The sequence below is a fragment of the Nerophis ophidion genome, linkage group LG03, assembly GCF_033978795.1.
Source record: "Nerophis ophidion isolate RoL-2023_Sa linkage group LG03, RoL_Noph_v1.0, whole genome shotgun sequence".
Classification (NCBI taxonomy): domain Eukaryota; kingdom Metazoa; phylum Chordata; class Actinopteri; order Syngnathiformes; family Syngnathidae; genus Nerophis; species Nerophis ophidion.
In genome coordinates, this window is record NC_084613.1 from 954,512 (window position 1) to 968,110 (window position 13,599).

The 13,599-nt window shown below is 42.7% G+C and overlaps 1 protein-coding gene across 3 annotated transcripts in view; it reads left to right on the plus strand.

Annotated features, from left to right (window-relative positions):
* The first annotated feature begins 640 nt into the window (after nucleotides 1-640).
* The window catches only part of LOC133548893 (sodium/calcium exchanger 3-like), an 86,723-nt gene continuing 73,764 nt past the window's right edge, over nucleotides 641-13,599 (plus strand). The window contains exons 1-2 of one of the 3 annotated variants that reach the window (XM_061893844.1): nucleotides 641-904; nucleotides 10,064-11,923. In XM_061893844.1, the coding sequence (XP_061749828.1) occupies nucleotides 10,134-11,923 (1,790 nt within the window). In that variant the 5' untranslated portion in view covers nucleotides 641-904; nucleotides 10,064-10,133. Of the gene's footprint in view, nucleotides 905-9,074; nucleotides 9,453-10,063; nucleotides 11,924-13,599 lie in introns of those variants that run through there. The other 2 variants (XM_061893843.1, XM_061893845.1) reach the window with 2 other exon arrangements.

Genomic DNA, 13,599 nt, shown 5'->3' on the forward strand with positions numbered 1-13,599 from the left:
CATTGTATATTATATACAGCCTTTATACTTTATGTCTCAGCAATAAATAAAATGATGCAACCAACACACACCATATTTCATACACACTCAGCATGATAGTATATGTGGTCACGTGACATTGTAGCACTACACTGCCTATTATTCACATGGATGGTCACGTGACGCACCATAGTGTATATTAGCGTTATATAATCATTTATTACATGCGGTCACGTGACGTCGTTTGTCGTTGCAGGTTGGGTCTGTCAGCTGATGATGACGTAGCTCAGCTGGAAGTTTTTTTATTTATTTTCCCCATAAGTGGGAGGAGTGATTCAACCATTTGCCACCTCCGTCTTCAAAAATATATTAAAAAAAAAATAAATAAATAAAAAGAATACGGGGCTGTGAAGCCGGCGTGATGCGTTCAAGTACCTCTGCGGGCAGCGGCGAGGAACAACTTGTCTCTTTTTCTCATTTATTACTATTTTTTTCCCCCAGCGCCTTTTTGGTAGACGTGACGCCGCAGAACGAGCGCTGATCCCGGCTTGCTGTTGCAAGACGAGCCCGCTGAACATCTCCACGAGCGTCCATCAACACGCCCACCCAGAGGGGGCGAGACCCTAAATTACTGACACCCCCCCACCCCCCCACCCCCGCACCCATTTCGTCATCGGCGGATCGGCCAGCATCATTTTGTCACACTGGGAGGTTGTGGTCCTGCTGAGGAGGAGGAGGAGGAGGACATCGCGGCAAAGACCTGCGGCGGTTCTGATCCGGTCCAAGCATCTTGCCTCCAAGAACCCGAGGGGGGAGGGGGGAGGGGCGCCGGACTTTGGGCTGTCAGTCAGCCGAAGAAGAGGAGGAGGAGGAGGACTGGAGCTCCTTGCAGCCGCGACACCGAACCACCAGGAGCTGAGCCCAGGTAGGCGACATCCCATAATACTCCCAAATGCAGGATTGCTACCTTGTTGTCATTCAGTGGATGTTGCACGCATGACGATGTGAGATGAAGATGTGTGATGAAGATGAGATGAGATGAGATGAGGCTCCGGATTCCCCCTCAGGTAGCAGCAGTGGACATGTGGTGCTGCTGATTAATCAGCAACAGCTGAAGCCGAGTGCTGACTCTGCTGGTGTGCATGCAGCTCAGATAACTCCAGCACGGAATAAGACTTGAAAATAGAATAGAGCAGCAACACACACGCCACATTTCACTGCAAACACACTCACATGTCTACTAATACTCAGCATACATGCTAACATGCTACATGCTACTTGTCACGCGTCGCATAATCAGGGGCGGCAATTAAGGTTGAAAAAAAAAGATAAATTGTAATGTAATATAGTGCTGGGCAAATATTAATTGTTTGATTTCATGATGTACAGCAGGGGTCAGCAACCTTTTTGAAAGCAAGAACTACTTCTTGGGTACTGATTAATGCCAAGGGCTACCAGTTTGATACACACTTCAATAAATTGCCAGAAATAGCCAATTTGCTCAATTTACCTTTAATAAATAAATCTATATATATTAAAAAAATGGGTATTTCTGTCTGTCATTCCGTCGTACATTTTTTCCCTTCTACGGAAGGTTTTCTGTCGAAAATAATGATGAAAAATACACTTAATTGAACGGTTTAAAAGAGGAGAAAACAGGAAAAAAATGAAAATTTAATTTGAAACATAGTTTATCTTCAATTTCGACTCGTTAGAATTCAAAATTCAACCGAAAAAAGAAGAGAAAAACGAGCTAATTCAAATCTTTTATGAAAAAAATTAAAATAGGATTTATAGAACATCATTGGTCATTTTTCCAGATTAATATTAATTTTAGAATTTTGATGACATGTTTTAAATAGGTTAAAATCCAATCTGCACTTTGTTAGAATATATAACAAATTGGACCAAGCTATATTTCTAACAAAGACAAATCATTATTTCTTCTAGAGTTTCCAAAACAAATTTTTAAAAGAAATTCAAAAGACTTTGAAATTATATTTAAATTTGATTCTACAGATTTTCTAGATTTGCCAGAATATTTTTTTTTAATTTTAATCATAATAAGTTTGAATAAATATTTCACAAATATTCTTTGTCGAAAAAACAGAAGCTAAAATGAAGAATTAACTTAAAATGTATTTATTATTCTTTACAATAAAAAACATACATTTACTTGAACATTGATTTAAATTGTCAGGAAAGAAGAGGAAGGAATTTAAAAGGCAAAAAGGTATATGTGTTTAAAAATTCTAAAATAATTTTTAAGGTTGTATTTTTTCTCTAAAATTGTCTTTCTGAAAGTTATAAGAAGCAAAGTAAAAAAAAATAAAAGTGAAGACCAAGTCTTTAAAATATATTCTTGGATTTTCAAATTCTATTTGGTTTTGTCTCTCTTGGAATTAAAAATGTCCAGCAAAGCGAGACCAGCTTGCTAGTAAATAAATACCATTTAAAAAATAGAGGCAGCTCACTGGTAAGTGCTGCTATTTGAGCTATTTTTAGAACAGGCCAGCGGGCGACTCATCTGGTCCTTACGGGCGACCTGGTGCCCGCGGGCCCCGTGTTGGTGACCCCTGGTCTACATGCTACATGCAACTTGTATTGGCCGTCACACGCCGCATAATCAGGGGCGGCAATAAAGGTTGAAAAAATGGAATACTATTTAAAATAAATTGTAATGTAATACAGAGCTGGGCAAATATTAATTGTTTGATTTCATGATATATCTACACGCAACTTGTATTGGCCGTCAAAAATAAAACAAATGCATTCTGAAAATATTACAATAACAATAAAGAAAAAAACTAGCGGCAGTAGTAAAGTTTAAATCCATGAAGGAAAGAAGAAAGTGAATGAAAGTTTATAACTGACTACATTCACACATGCATAAAAATGTCTTTTCTTTTGCATAATCTTTTTAAATGAATTGTCCAGGGTGTACACGCCTTCCGCCCGATTGTAGCTGAGATAGGCACCAGCGCCCCCTGCCACCCCAAAAGGGACAAGCAGTAGAAAACGAAAGGATGGATGGATGACTGTCAATAAACTCTCCTAAAATAACAAAAACCACATCCATCCGTCCATCCATTTCCTACCGCTTGTCCCTTTTGGGGTTGCAGGGGGTGCTAGAGCCTATCTCAGCTGCATTTGGGCAAAAGGCGGGGTACACCCTGGACAAGTCGCCACCTCATCACAGGGCCAACACAGATAGACAACATTCACACACTAGGGACCATTTAGTGTTGCCAATCAACTTATCCCCAGGTGCATGTCTTTGGAAGTGGGAGGGGCCTATCCCCAGGTGCATGTCTTTGGGGGTGGGAGGGGCCTATCCCCAGGTGCATGTCTTTGGAAGTGGGAGGGGCCTATCCCCAGGTGCATGTCTTTGGAGGTGGGAGGGGCCTATCCCCAGGTGCATGTCTTTGGAAGTGGGAGGGGCCTATCCCCAGGTGCATGTCTTTGGATGTGGGAGGGGCCTATCCCCAGGTGCATGTCTTTGGAGGTGGGAGGGGCCTATCCCCAGGTGCATGTCTTTGGAGGTGGGAGGGGCCTATCCCCAGGTGCATGTCTTTGGAGGTGGGAGGGGCCTATCCCCAGGTGCATGTCTTTGGAGGTGGGAGGGGCCTATCCCCAGGTGCATGTCTTTGGAGGTGGGAGGAAGCCGGAGTAGAACCCAAGCAGTCACGTGGAGAACATGCAAACTCCACACAGAAAGATCCCGAGCCCGGGATTGAACGCGGGATTGAACCCCTCTGACACCATGCTGCCCAGAATGCACATCAGGCTTCATAAACAAAGCAATCCTTAAACACATTTTTTCAATTTCCACCCAAAACCACGGTAGACTTAGTAGAGTTGATGACTTGCGCTCATTAGAAAACATGACTGCACATCATAATCATAATAACAGCTACCCTTTACATCTTAAATCTAAAAAAAAAATGTGCGGGGAATGTCTGGCGGGCCTTCATTAGCCCAGGTGTGCTGAATGCGCTGGTCAGTTGCTGAGCTGGCAGGATTACCTTTGAATCAAGTATGTGATCAATTAACCCCAAAGAGCACGCTAACTAAGCATATTTATTGTGATCATATATTGTTGTGAGGCAGCTGTTGCAAACATGCTAGCTGGCTGGCTGGCTGCTTCCTCCTGACATCAGCTGTTAGCACTAAATGGGTTGTCAGGTTGCATCCCATTAAGGCGGCAGAGGTGTGGAAAGAAGCGTAGTGGGAATAGTGGAGTGTCCGAGTCTGCACTCTTCTTCTTTGCTTTCTTGCTTTTTTTTGTTTGCCAATGCAACATTTTACAGGCTGCTTAGTCGGGCAACATTGGAATCTGCTGAGCAAGAAGTCCCCCCCCCGCCCCCCCCCCCCCCCCCCCCCCCCATCCTCCCCCCATCCTCCCCCCCATGACTTTTTAAGACAATCGCACTCCGACCCTGTCCTGGTAATTACACGCCTGCTAATTACACGCCACCTTCCTAAAGAAGTGAAAATATTTCAAATGACGTTTTTTTTTTTTTTTACAATCCCCCCCCCCTCCAAAAAAACCTCATGAAATATTTTCCAGCCGGCCTCCTGCAGATGGAATAAACTTGTCATGATTACGCCGCTTGCAAAGTAGGTCGCACAGCATTATTTACTCTTTCAATTTGTCAACTCAGAAAATCGTGTGAAAAAAACCACACAAAAGATGTCCTGACAGGATTGTCCTTGTCTGTGTTACTACTCTTCCCACACACACCACATGGTGGCGCTGTTAGAATCTTTTGTCTTCTTCAAAATGTATCATTCTGAGAAAAGAAGAAGACCGAAAACGGTTGAAATTCCTCCCACACCTCAGTGTGCGGCTTCACGGTGGCAGAGGGGTTAGTGCGTCTGCCTCACAATACCAAGGTCCTGCAGTCCTGGGTTCAAATCCAGGCTCGGGATCTTTCTGTGTGGAGTTTGCATGTTCTCCCCGTGAATGCGTGGGTTCTACTACGGCTTCCTCCCACCTCCAAAGACATGCACCTGGGGATAGGCCCCTCCCACCTCCAAAGACATGCACCTGGGGATAGGCCCCTCCCACCTCCAAAGACATGCACCTGGGGATAGGCCCCTCCCACCTCCAAAGACATGCACCTGGGGATAGGTTGATTGGCAACACTAAATGGTCCCTAGTGTGTGAATGTTGTGTGTCTATCTGTGTTGGCCCTGTGATGAGGTGGAGACTTGTCCAGGGTGTAGCCTGCCTTCCACCCGATTGTAGCTGAGATAGGCGCCAGCGCCCCCCGCGACCCCGAAAGGGAATAAGCGGTAGATAATGGATGGATGGACCTCAGTGTGCTCCACCTTCATAACGTGGCTGTCAAATCCCAGCAAGCTTGCTAGGAAAATAATTTACTACATTTGCATATTTTAAACTTTAATGATAATGCAACAAAATATTATATTATTATATATTAAAAAAACATGTATTTTTTATGTATTTTTATCTTTTTTGAAAAATATATTTTATTGAATTTTACAGTTAAAATCACATTTGACAATCATACTTTGCTCTCCTCAAGCAGAGTTTTTCAACCAATTTTGAGACAAGGCACATTTTATACGTTGAAAAAATGCGACGGCAAACCACCAGCGGACATCACTAAAAAATAGGGATGCACCGAAATGAAAATTTGTGGCCGAAGCCGAAGCCGAATAAAATTTAAACGCTTGGCCGAAGGCCGAATACCGAATAATGAATGCAGTTTTTCACAATTTTTTTAATATTGCATAAATAGCCCAGAATAAATATTTAGACATGTTTTTCAAATAAAGTATTTTTTTATTGAATATTGACATTTTTTTAATATTCCAGTAACCTTTGCTTTTCAAAAAAAGCACACAGTTTTTCATTTATATTAGGCCTTCAAACAAAACATGCATTCCAAAACAAAATACAGTGCATTAAAGTGGATAAACCCACAACAAATGAATTATTGTCCTTTTGGCAAAAGTCTGCTTAGCCACAGTAGATATGCTAATAATGTAAACAGAGGCCCCACTAAATCTCAATAAGTGTGTGCTTGTAACCTCATACACTTATACAGGTAGCCTACACAACAGGCTAATAATGTAAACAGAAGGTTTAAGTAAATCTCAATTAAGTGTGTGCTTGTAACCTCATACACTTATACAGGTAGCCTACACAACAGGCTAATAATGTAAACAGAAGGTTTAAGTAAATCTCAATTAAGTGTGTGCTTGTAACCTCATACACTTATACAGGTAGCCTACACAACAGGCTAATAATGTAAACAGAAGGTTTAAGTAAATCTCAATTAAGTGTGTGCTTGTAACCTCATACACTTATACAGGTAGCCTACACAACAGGCTAATAATGTAAACAGAGGCCCCACTAAATCTCAATAAGTGTGTGCTTGTAACCTCATACACTTATACAGGTAGCCTACACAACAGGCTAATAATGTAAACAGAGGCCCCACTAAATCTCAATAAGTGTGTGCTTGTAACCTCATACACTTATACAGGTACACAACATATCCCAACGTCACCGCACGTTGGTTGATTGCGTCACCGCGTCAAAAACTTGCATCACACGCCACTATTCGACCTTGTTTTTAACTCATTCCACCGAAGGCCAAATGTGGCTTTTTTTGCCATATTCGGCCGAATATATTCGGTTACCGAATAATCGGTGCATCCCTACTAAAAAACTAAACTCAGTTGACAGTAAAAAGTCGTCGTCACAATTGTTGGATATGACTTTAAAGCAGGGGTAGGGAACCTATGGTTCTAGAGCCAGATGTGGCTCTTTTGATGACTGCTTCTGGCTCTCAGATAAATCTTAGCTGACATTGCTTAACATGATAATTATGAATAATTCCACTGGTAATCAGTGTTAAAAATAACGTTCAAAATGTAAAAAATTCTCATGCATTTTTATCCCTCCATCCATTTTCTACTGCAGTGTTCTTCAACCTTTTTTGAGCCAAGGCACATTTTTGGCTTTTAAAAAATCCGGAGGCACACCACCAGCAGAAATGTATTAAAAATGTAACTCAGTTGACAGTAAAAAGTCGTCGTCACAATTGTTGGATACGACTTTAAAGCAGAAGCAAGCATGCATGACTATAGCTCTTGTCTCAAAGTAGGTGTACTGTCAACACCTGTCACATCACGCCGTGACGCATTTGCACTTTTTTGCTCTATTCCTGTGTCGCGCTCCTATTTTGGTGTCTTTTTTTTAATTTTGGGGGGTATTTTCCTGTATCAGTTTCATGTCTTCCTTTGAGTGATATTTCCCGCATCTACTTTGTTTTAGCAATCAAGAATATTTCACTTGTTTTTATCCTCCTTTGTGGGGACATTGTTGATTGTCATGTCATGTTCGGATGTACATTGTCTTTGCTCCACAGTAAGTCTTTGCTGTAGTCCAGCATTCTGTTTTTTTATGTTTACTTTGTAGCCAGTTCATTTTTAGTTTTGCTCAGCATAGACTTCCTTAAGCTTTAATGCCTTTTCTTAGGGGAATTAACCTTTTGTTTATTTATGTTTTAAGCATAAGACACCTTTTTTTTTTTACCTGCACCCTGCCTCCCGCTGTTTCCGACATCTGCAAAGCAATTAGCTCTAGACAGCACCGACCACTCAACAACACCACATCATTTTCAGACTGTAATTACGGGTTTGCAAAAATAATTTTTAACCCATATAGGTGAAATTAGATCTCCCAAGGCAGACCAGACTGTATTTCACGGCACAGTGGTTGAAAAAGACTGTTCTACCGCAGCTGTTATACATAAAAATGCACACATTTAGTTGTATTCAATGTTTAAAAAACATTATGTGGCTCTCACAGAAATACATTTTAAAATATTTGGCTTCCATGGCTCTCTCAGCCAAAAAGGTTCCCGACCCCTGCTTTGAAGCAGAAGCAAGCATGCATGACTATAGCTCTTGTCTCAAAGTAGGTGTACTGTCAGCACCTGTCACATCACACTCTGACTTATCTGCACTTTTTTGCTCTTTTCCTGTGTTGCGCTCCTATTTTGGTGTCTTTTTTTTCTTCTTTTTTTTGGTATTTTCCTGTATCAGTTTCATGTCTTCCTTTGAGTGATATTTCCCGCATCTACTTTGTTTTAGCAATCAATAATATTTCACTTGTTTTTATCCTTCTTTGTGGGGACATTGTTGATTGTCATGTCATGTTCGGATGTACTTTGTCTCTGCTCCGCAGTAAGTCTTTGCTGTCGTCCAGCATTCTGTTTTTGTTTACTTTGTAGCCAGTTCAGTTTTAATTTGGTTCTGCATAGCCTTCCCTAAGCTACAATGCCTTTTTTTAGGGGCACTCACCTATTGTTTAAGCATTTCAAAGACGGTGGGTCAAATGCAGAGAATAATTTCACCACATCTAGTAAGTGTGTGACAATAATTGCTACTTTAATTTAATTAGACAGCTTTTTACCTGCACTCTGCATTCCGCTGTTTCCAACATCTACAAAGCAATGAGCCACCTACTGATATGAAAGAGTATTACACAGTTACTCTGCCGGGTTCTAGACAGCACCGACACTCAACAACATGTCATTTGCAGACTAGAATTACTGCTTTGCAAACAATATTTTTACCCCAAATAGGTGAAATCAGATAATCTCCCATTCTAGTGTGCTGTGTATATATATATATATATATATATATATATATATATATATATATATATATATATATATATGCTATCCATAGCAAGATGGAGGAATATTCCTGGGCATGAAGAAGGATCCTCTCAGGAAGTGACCACTAGATCAGATCCCGGGGACATCTCCACCGGTCACACTTGAAAAAGAAGAAGAAAGTCACATTTCCGTGGCTTGATCAGATGCAAAAAAAATTAAAATTAAAAGCTAGTAAACCGTGACAAAATCATACCAAAAGTGACACAAAAAAAGCAATGGTAGTGTGGGAACAATGCAAATAATAATAATAATAATAACAAAAAAGGAATAAAACTACAAAAAACATAAAACCATTTTTTTTTCTCTCATTTTCCTTCCCTACTTCTTCGCTTTCTTCCCTTGCCTTTCCGGAGATATTAAAAAAAAAAAAAATTAAAATGTCTCTAATTCTCTTTAGCGCCGCCCTAGTGGCTCTCTGGAGCTTTTTCAAAAATATATGAAAAACAGAAAAAGATGAGGGGGGGAAAAAAACATATTTTTTGTTTTAATATGGTTTCTGTAGGAGGACAAACATGACACAAACATCCCTAATTGTTATAAAGCACACTGTTTATATTAAACATGCTTTATCGATTCGAGTATTTGGCGAGCGCCGTTTTGTCCTACTCATTTTGGCGGTCCTTGAACTCACCCTAGTTTGTTTAACTAGGGTCGGACTTTCTCTGACTTTCTAAGACGTATTTTATGCCACTTCTTTTTCTGTCTCATTTTGTCCACCAAACTTATAACGTTGTGCATGCATGCACAAAGGTGAGTTTTGTTGATGTTATTGACTTGTGTGGAGTGTTAATCAGACATATTCGGTCACCGCATGACTGCAAGCTAATCGATGCTAACATGCTATTTAGGCTAGCTGTATGTACATATTGCATCATTATGCCTCATTTGTAGCTATATTTCAGCTTATTTAGTTTAATTTAAGTCCTCTTAATTCAATTTATATCTCATGACACACTATCTGTATGTAATATGGCGTTTAATTTTTTGCGGATTTGTTTTTGTATTTTCGGTCCAATATGGCTCTGTCAACATTTTGGGTTGCCGACCCCTCTAAGTGATGATAATGATGACAGTAAAAGCTTCCATGTTAGTTCCCGTTTATTCATATTTGTAGAGTTTATAAATCTTTTTTCAAGAGTCATTACGACGTTCACAAGTTCATTTAAGCCCTTGCTGAAGTTGGGTGGCGACATGGTTTTGAGAATGAGTCTTTTGGTGTGTGGAATTGTCAGCTTGCACATTTTCATGAAGATACAAAATAGCGCTTGCAATTCTTGATAAATCACACTGCGTGCGCTAAATGATTTTTTTTTTCATCTTCTCGTCGACCACAAGTTATTGATTGTCTTGTTTGTGTTCAGGTCTTGGTCGGAGTCCAAGTCCAGTGCTGGAGCCCAGTGTGGTCAGGACCCCCGAGACCGAGGAGGGTGCATGGAGGGGTCAAGGCCTGTAGGTCCAGGGTCCTCGGCCTGCCTTTGGTTGGGACTGGTCTCGGCAGCAGTGACCTTCCTTTGCGCGGAGTCCCGGACCACCCCGAGTCCGCCGCTCACCCCGGACAACGCCACCTGCCCGGGGAACTCCAAGTGCAGTCCCGGCATCATCCTGCCCATCTGGTACCCGGAGGATCCCTCCATGGGGGACAAGATCGCGCGGGTCATTGTGTATTTCGTGGCCATGATCTACATGTTCCTGGGGGTGTCCATCATCGCCGACCGCTTCATGGCGGCCATCGAGGTCATCACGTCGCAAGAGAAGGAGATCGTCATCAAGCGAGCCAACGGGGAGACCACCACCACCACCATCCGAGTGTGGAACGAGACGGTGTCCAACCTCACCCTCATGGCGCTGGGGTCCTCCGCCCCGGAGATCATGCTGTCCGTCATCGAGGTGTGCGGACACGAGTTCAGAGCGGGCGAGCTGGGGCCGGCCACCATCGTCGGCAGCGCCGCCTTCAACATGTTCGTCATCATCGGCCTGTGCGTGTCCGTCATCCCCCAAGGAGAGGTGCGCAAAGTCAAGCACCTGCGGGTCTTCTTCATCACGGCCGGCTGGAGCATCTTCGCCTACATTTGGCTCTACATGATCCTGGCCGTTTTCTCCCCCAACGAGGTCCAGGTCTGGGAGGGCCTGCTCACGCTGGCCTTCTTCCCCGTCTGCGTGCTCCTGGCCTGGGTGGCCGACCGCCGCCTGCTCTTCTACAAGTTCATGCACAAGAAGTACCGCACCGACAAGCACCGCGGCGTCATCATCGAGACGGAGACGGAGCGCGCCAAGGGGATCGAGATGGACGGCAAGATGGTCAACTCTCACTTCATGGACGGCGGCGGCGGTGGCGCCGGCGGCAACCTGATGGGTCTGATGGAGAGCAAGGAGGTGGACGAGTCCCGCCGCGACATGATCCGCATCCTCAAGGACCTGAAGCAGAAGCACCCGGAGAAAGAGCTGGAGCAGCTGGTGGAGATGGCCAACTACTACGCCCTCTCGCACCAGCAGAAGAGCCGCGCCTTCTACCGCATTCAGGCCACGCGCATGATGACGGGCGCCGGCAACATCCTGAAGAAGCACGTGGCGGAGCAGGCCAAGAAGTGCGCCAGCGTGCAGGAGGTGCACGTGGACCAGCCCGACGAGTACGTGACCCGCGTGGCCTTCGAGCCCGCCACCTACCAGTGCCTGGAGAACTGCGGCGCCGCCATCCTCAGCATCACCAGGAAGGGCGGCGACATCAACAAGACCGTCTACGTGGATTACAAGACGGAGGACGGCTCGGCCAACGCCGGCGCCGACTACGAGTTCACCGAGGGCACGGTGGTCTTCAAGCCCGGGGAGATGGTCCGAGAAGTCAGCGTGGGCATCATCGACGACGACATCTTCGAGGAGGACGAGCACTTCTTCGTGCGCCTCGGCAACCTGCGCGTGCTGGAGCCGGAGGAGGAGCTGCTTTCCGCCAACAGTCTGCCCTACCCCAAGGCGGTTTTGGGATTCCCCGCCGTCGCCACGGTGACCATCCTGGACGACGACCACGCCGGCATCTTCACCTTCGAGAGCGGCTCGGCGCACATCAGCGAGAGCATCTGCGTCATGGAGGTGAAGGTGCTGAGGACGTCCGGCGCCAGGGGGACGGTCATCGTGCCGTACCGCACGCTGGAGGGCCTCGCCAAGGGGGGCGGCGAGGACTTCGAGGACACGTACGGCGAGCTGGAGTTCAAGAACGACGAGATCTGGTAAGACGGCGCTTCTCTTATTTGCCTTGAATGATTAAAACACGGGGGAAAAAAACCACGTAACCTGCGTTCTAGCCGCAGCGTTCATTTAGCTCGGGGGTCAGCAACCCGCGGCTCTGGCTCCTTAGCGCCGCCCTAGTGGCTCCCTCGACCTCTTTCAGAGATGTGTGAAAATGGAAAAAATATATATATTTAGTTTTGATATATTTTCTGTAGGAGGACAAACATGACACAAACCTTCCTCATGTTCATGTTCTACATGCTTCACTGATGAAAGCCTTTTGGCCTACTGATTTTGGCGGTCTTTGAACTCACCGTGGTTTGTTTACATGTACAACTTTCTCTGATGCTGCCACAGAAAGACGTGTTTAATGCCATTCCTTCTTGATCTCGTTTTGTCCACCAAATGTTTTATACTGTGCGTGAATGCACAAAGGTGAGCTTTGTTGATGTTATTGATTTGCTGGAGTGCTCATCAGGGATATTTGGTCAATCAGGACTGAAAGCTAATCAATAATTTTGATAGTAGGCTAATATAAACACTTACGTCATGTGTTGTCTTCTTTATAACACTTATATAAGACTTTTAAAGTCATTTTGATAGTAGGCTAATATAGACACTTACATCATGTGTTGCCTTCATTATAACACTTATATAAGACTTTTAAAGTCATTTTGATAGTAGGCTAATATAGACACTTACGTCATGTGTTGTCTTCTTTATAACACTTATATAAGACTTTTAAAGTCATTTTGATAGTAGGCTAATATAGACACTTACATCATGTGTTGCCTTCATTATAACACTTATATAAGACTTTTAAAGTAATTTTGATAGTAGGCTAATATAGACACTTACATCATGTGTTGCCTTCATTATAACACTTATATAAGACTTTTAAAGTCATTTTGATAGTAAGCTAATATAGACACTTACATCATGCGTTGCCTTCATTATAACACTTATATAAGACTTTTAAAGTCATTTTGATAGTAGGCTAATATAGACACTTACATCATGTGTTGCCTTCATTATAACACTTATATAAGACTTTTAAGTCATTTTGATAGTAGGCTAATATAGACACTTACATCATGTGTTGCCTTCATTATAACACTTATATAAGACTTTTAAAGTCATTTTGATAGTAGGCTAATATAGACACTTACATCATGTGTTGCCTTCATTATAACACTTATATAAGACTTTTAAAGTCATTTTGATAGTAAGCTAATATAGACACTTACATCATGTGTTGCCTTCATTATAACACTTATATAAGACTTTTAAAGTCATTTTGATAGTAGGCTAATATAGACACTTACATCATGTGTTGCCTTCATTATAACACTTATATAAGACTTTTAAGTCATTTTGATAGTAGGCTAATATAGACACTTACATCATGTGTTGCCTTCATTATAACACTTATATAAGACTTTTAAAGTCATTTTGATAGTAGGCTAATATAGACACTTACATCATGTGTTGCCTTCATTATAACACTTATATAAGACTTTTAAAGTCTTTTGATAGTAAGCTAATATAGACACTTACATCATGTGTTGCCTTCATTATAACACTTATATAAGACTTTTAAAGTCATTTTGATAGTAGGCTAATATAGACACTTACATCATGTGTTGCCTTCATTATAACACTTATATAAGACTTT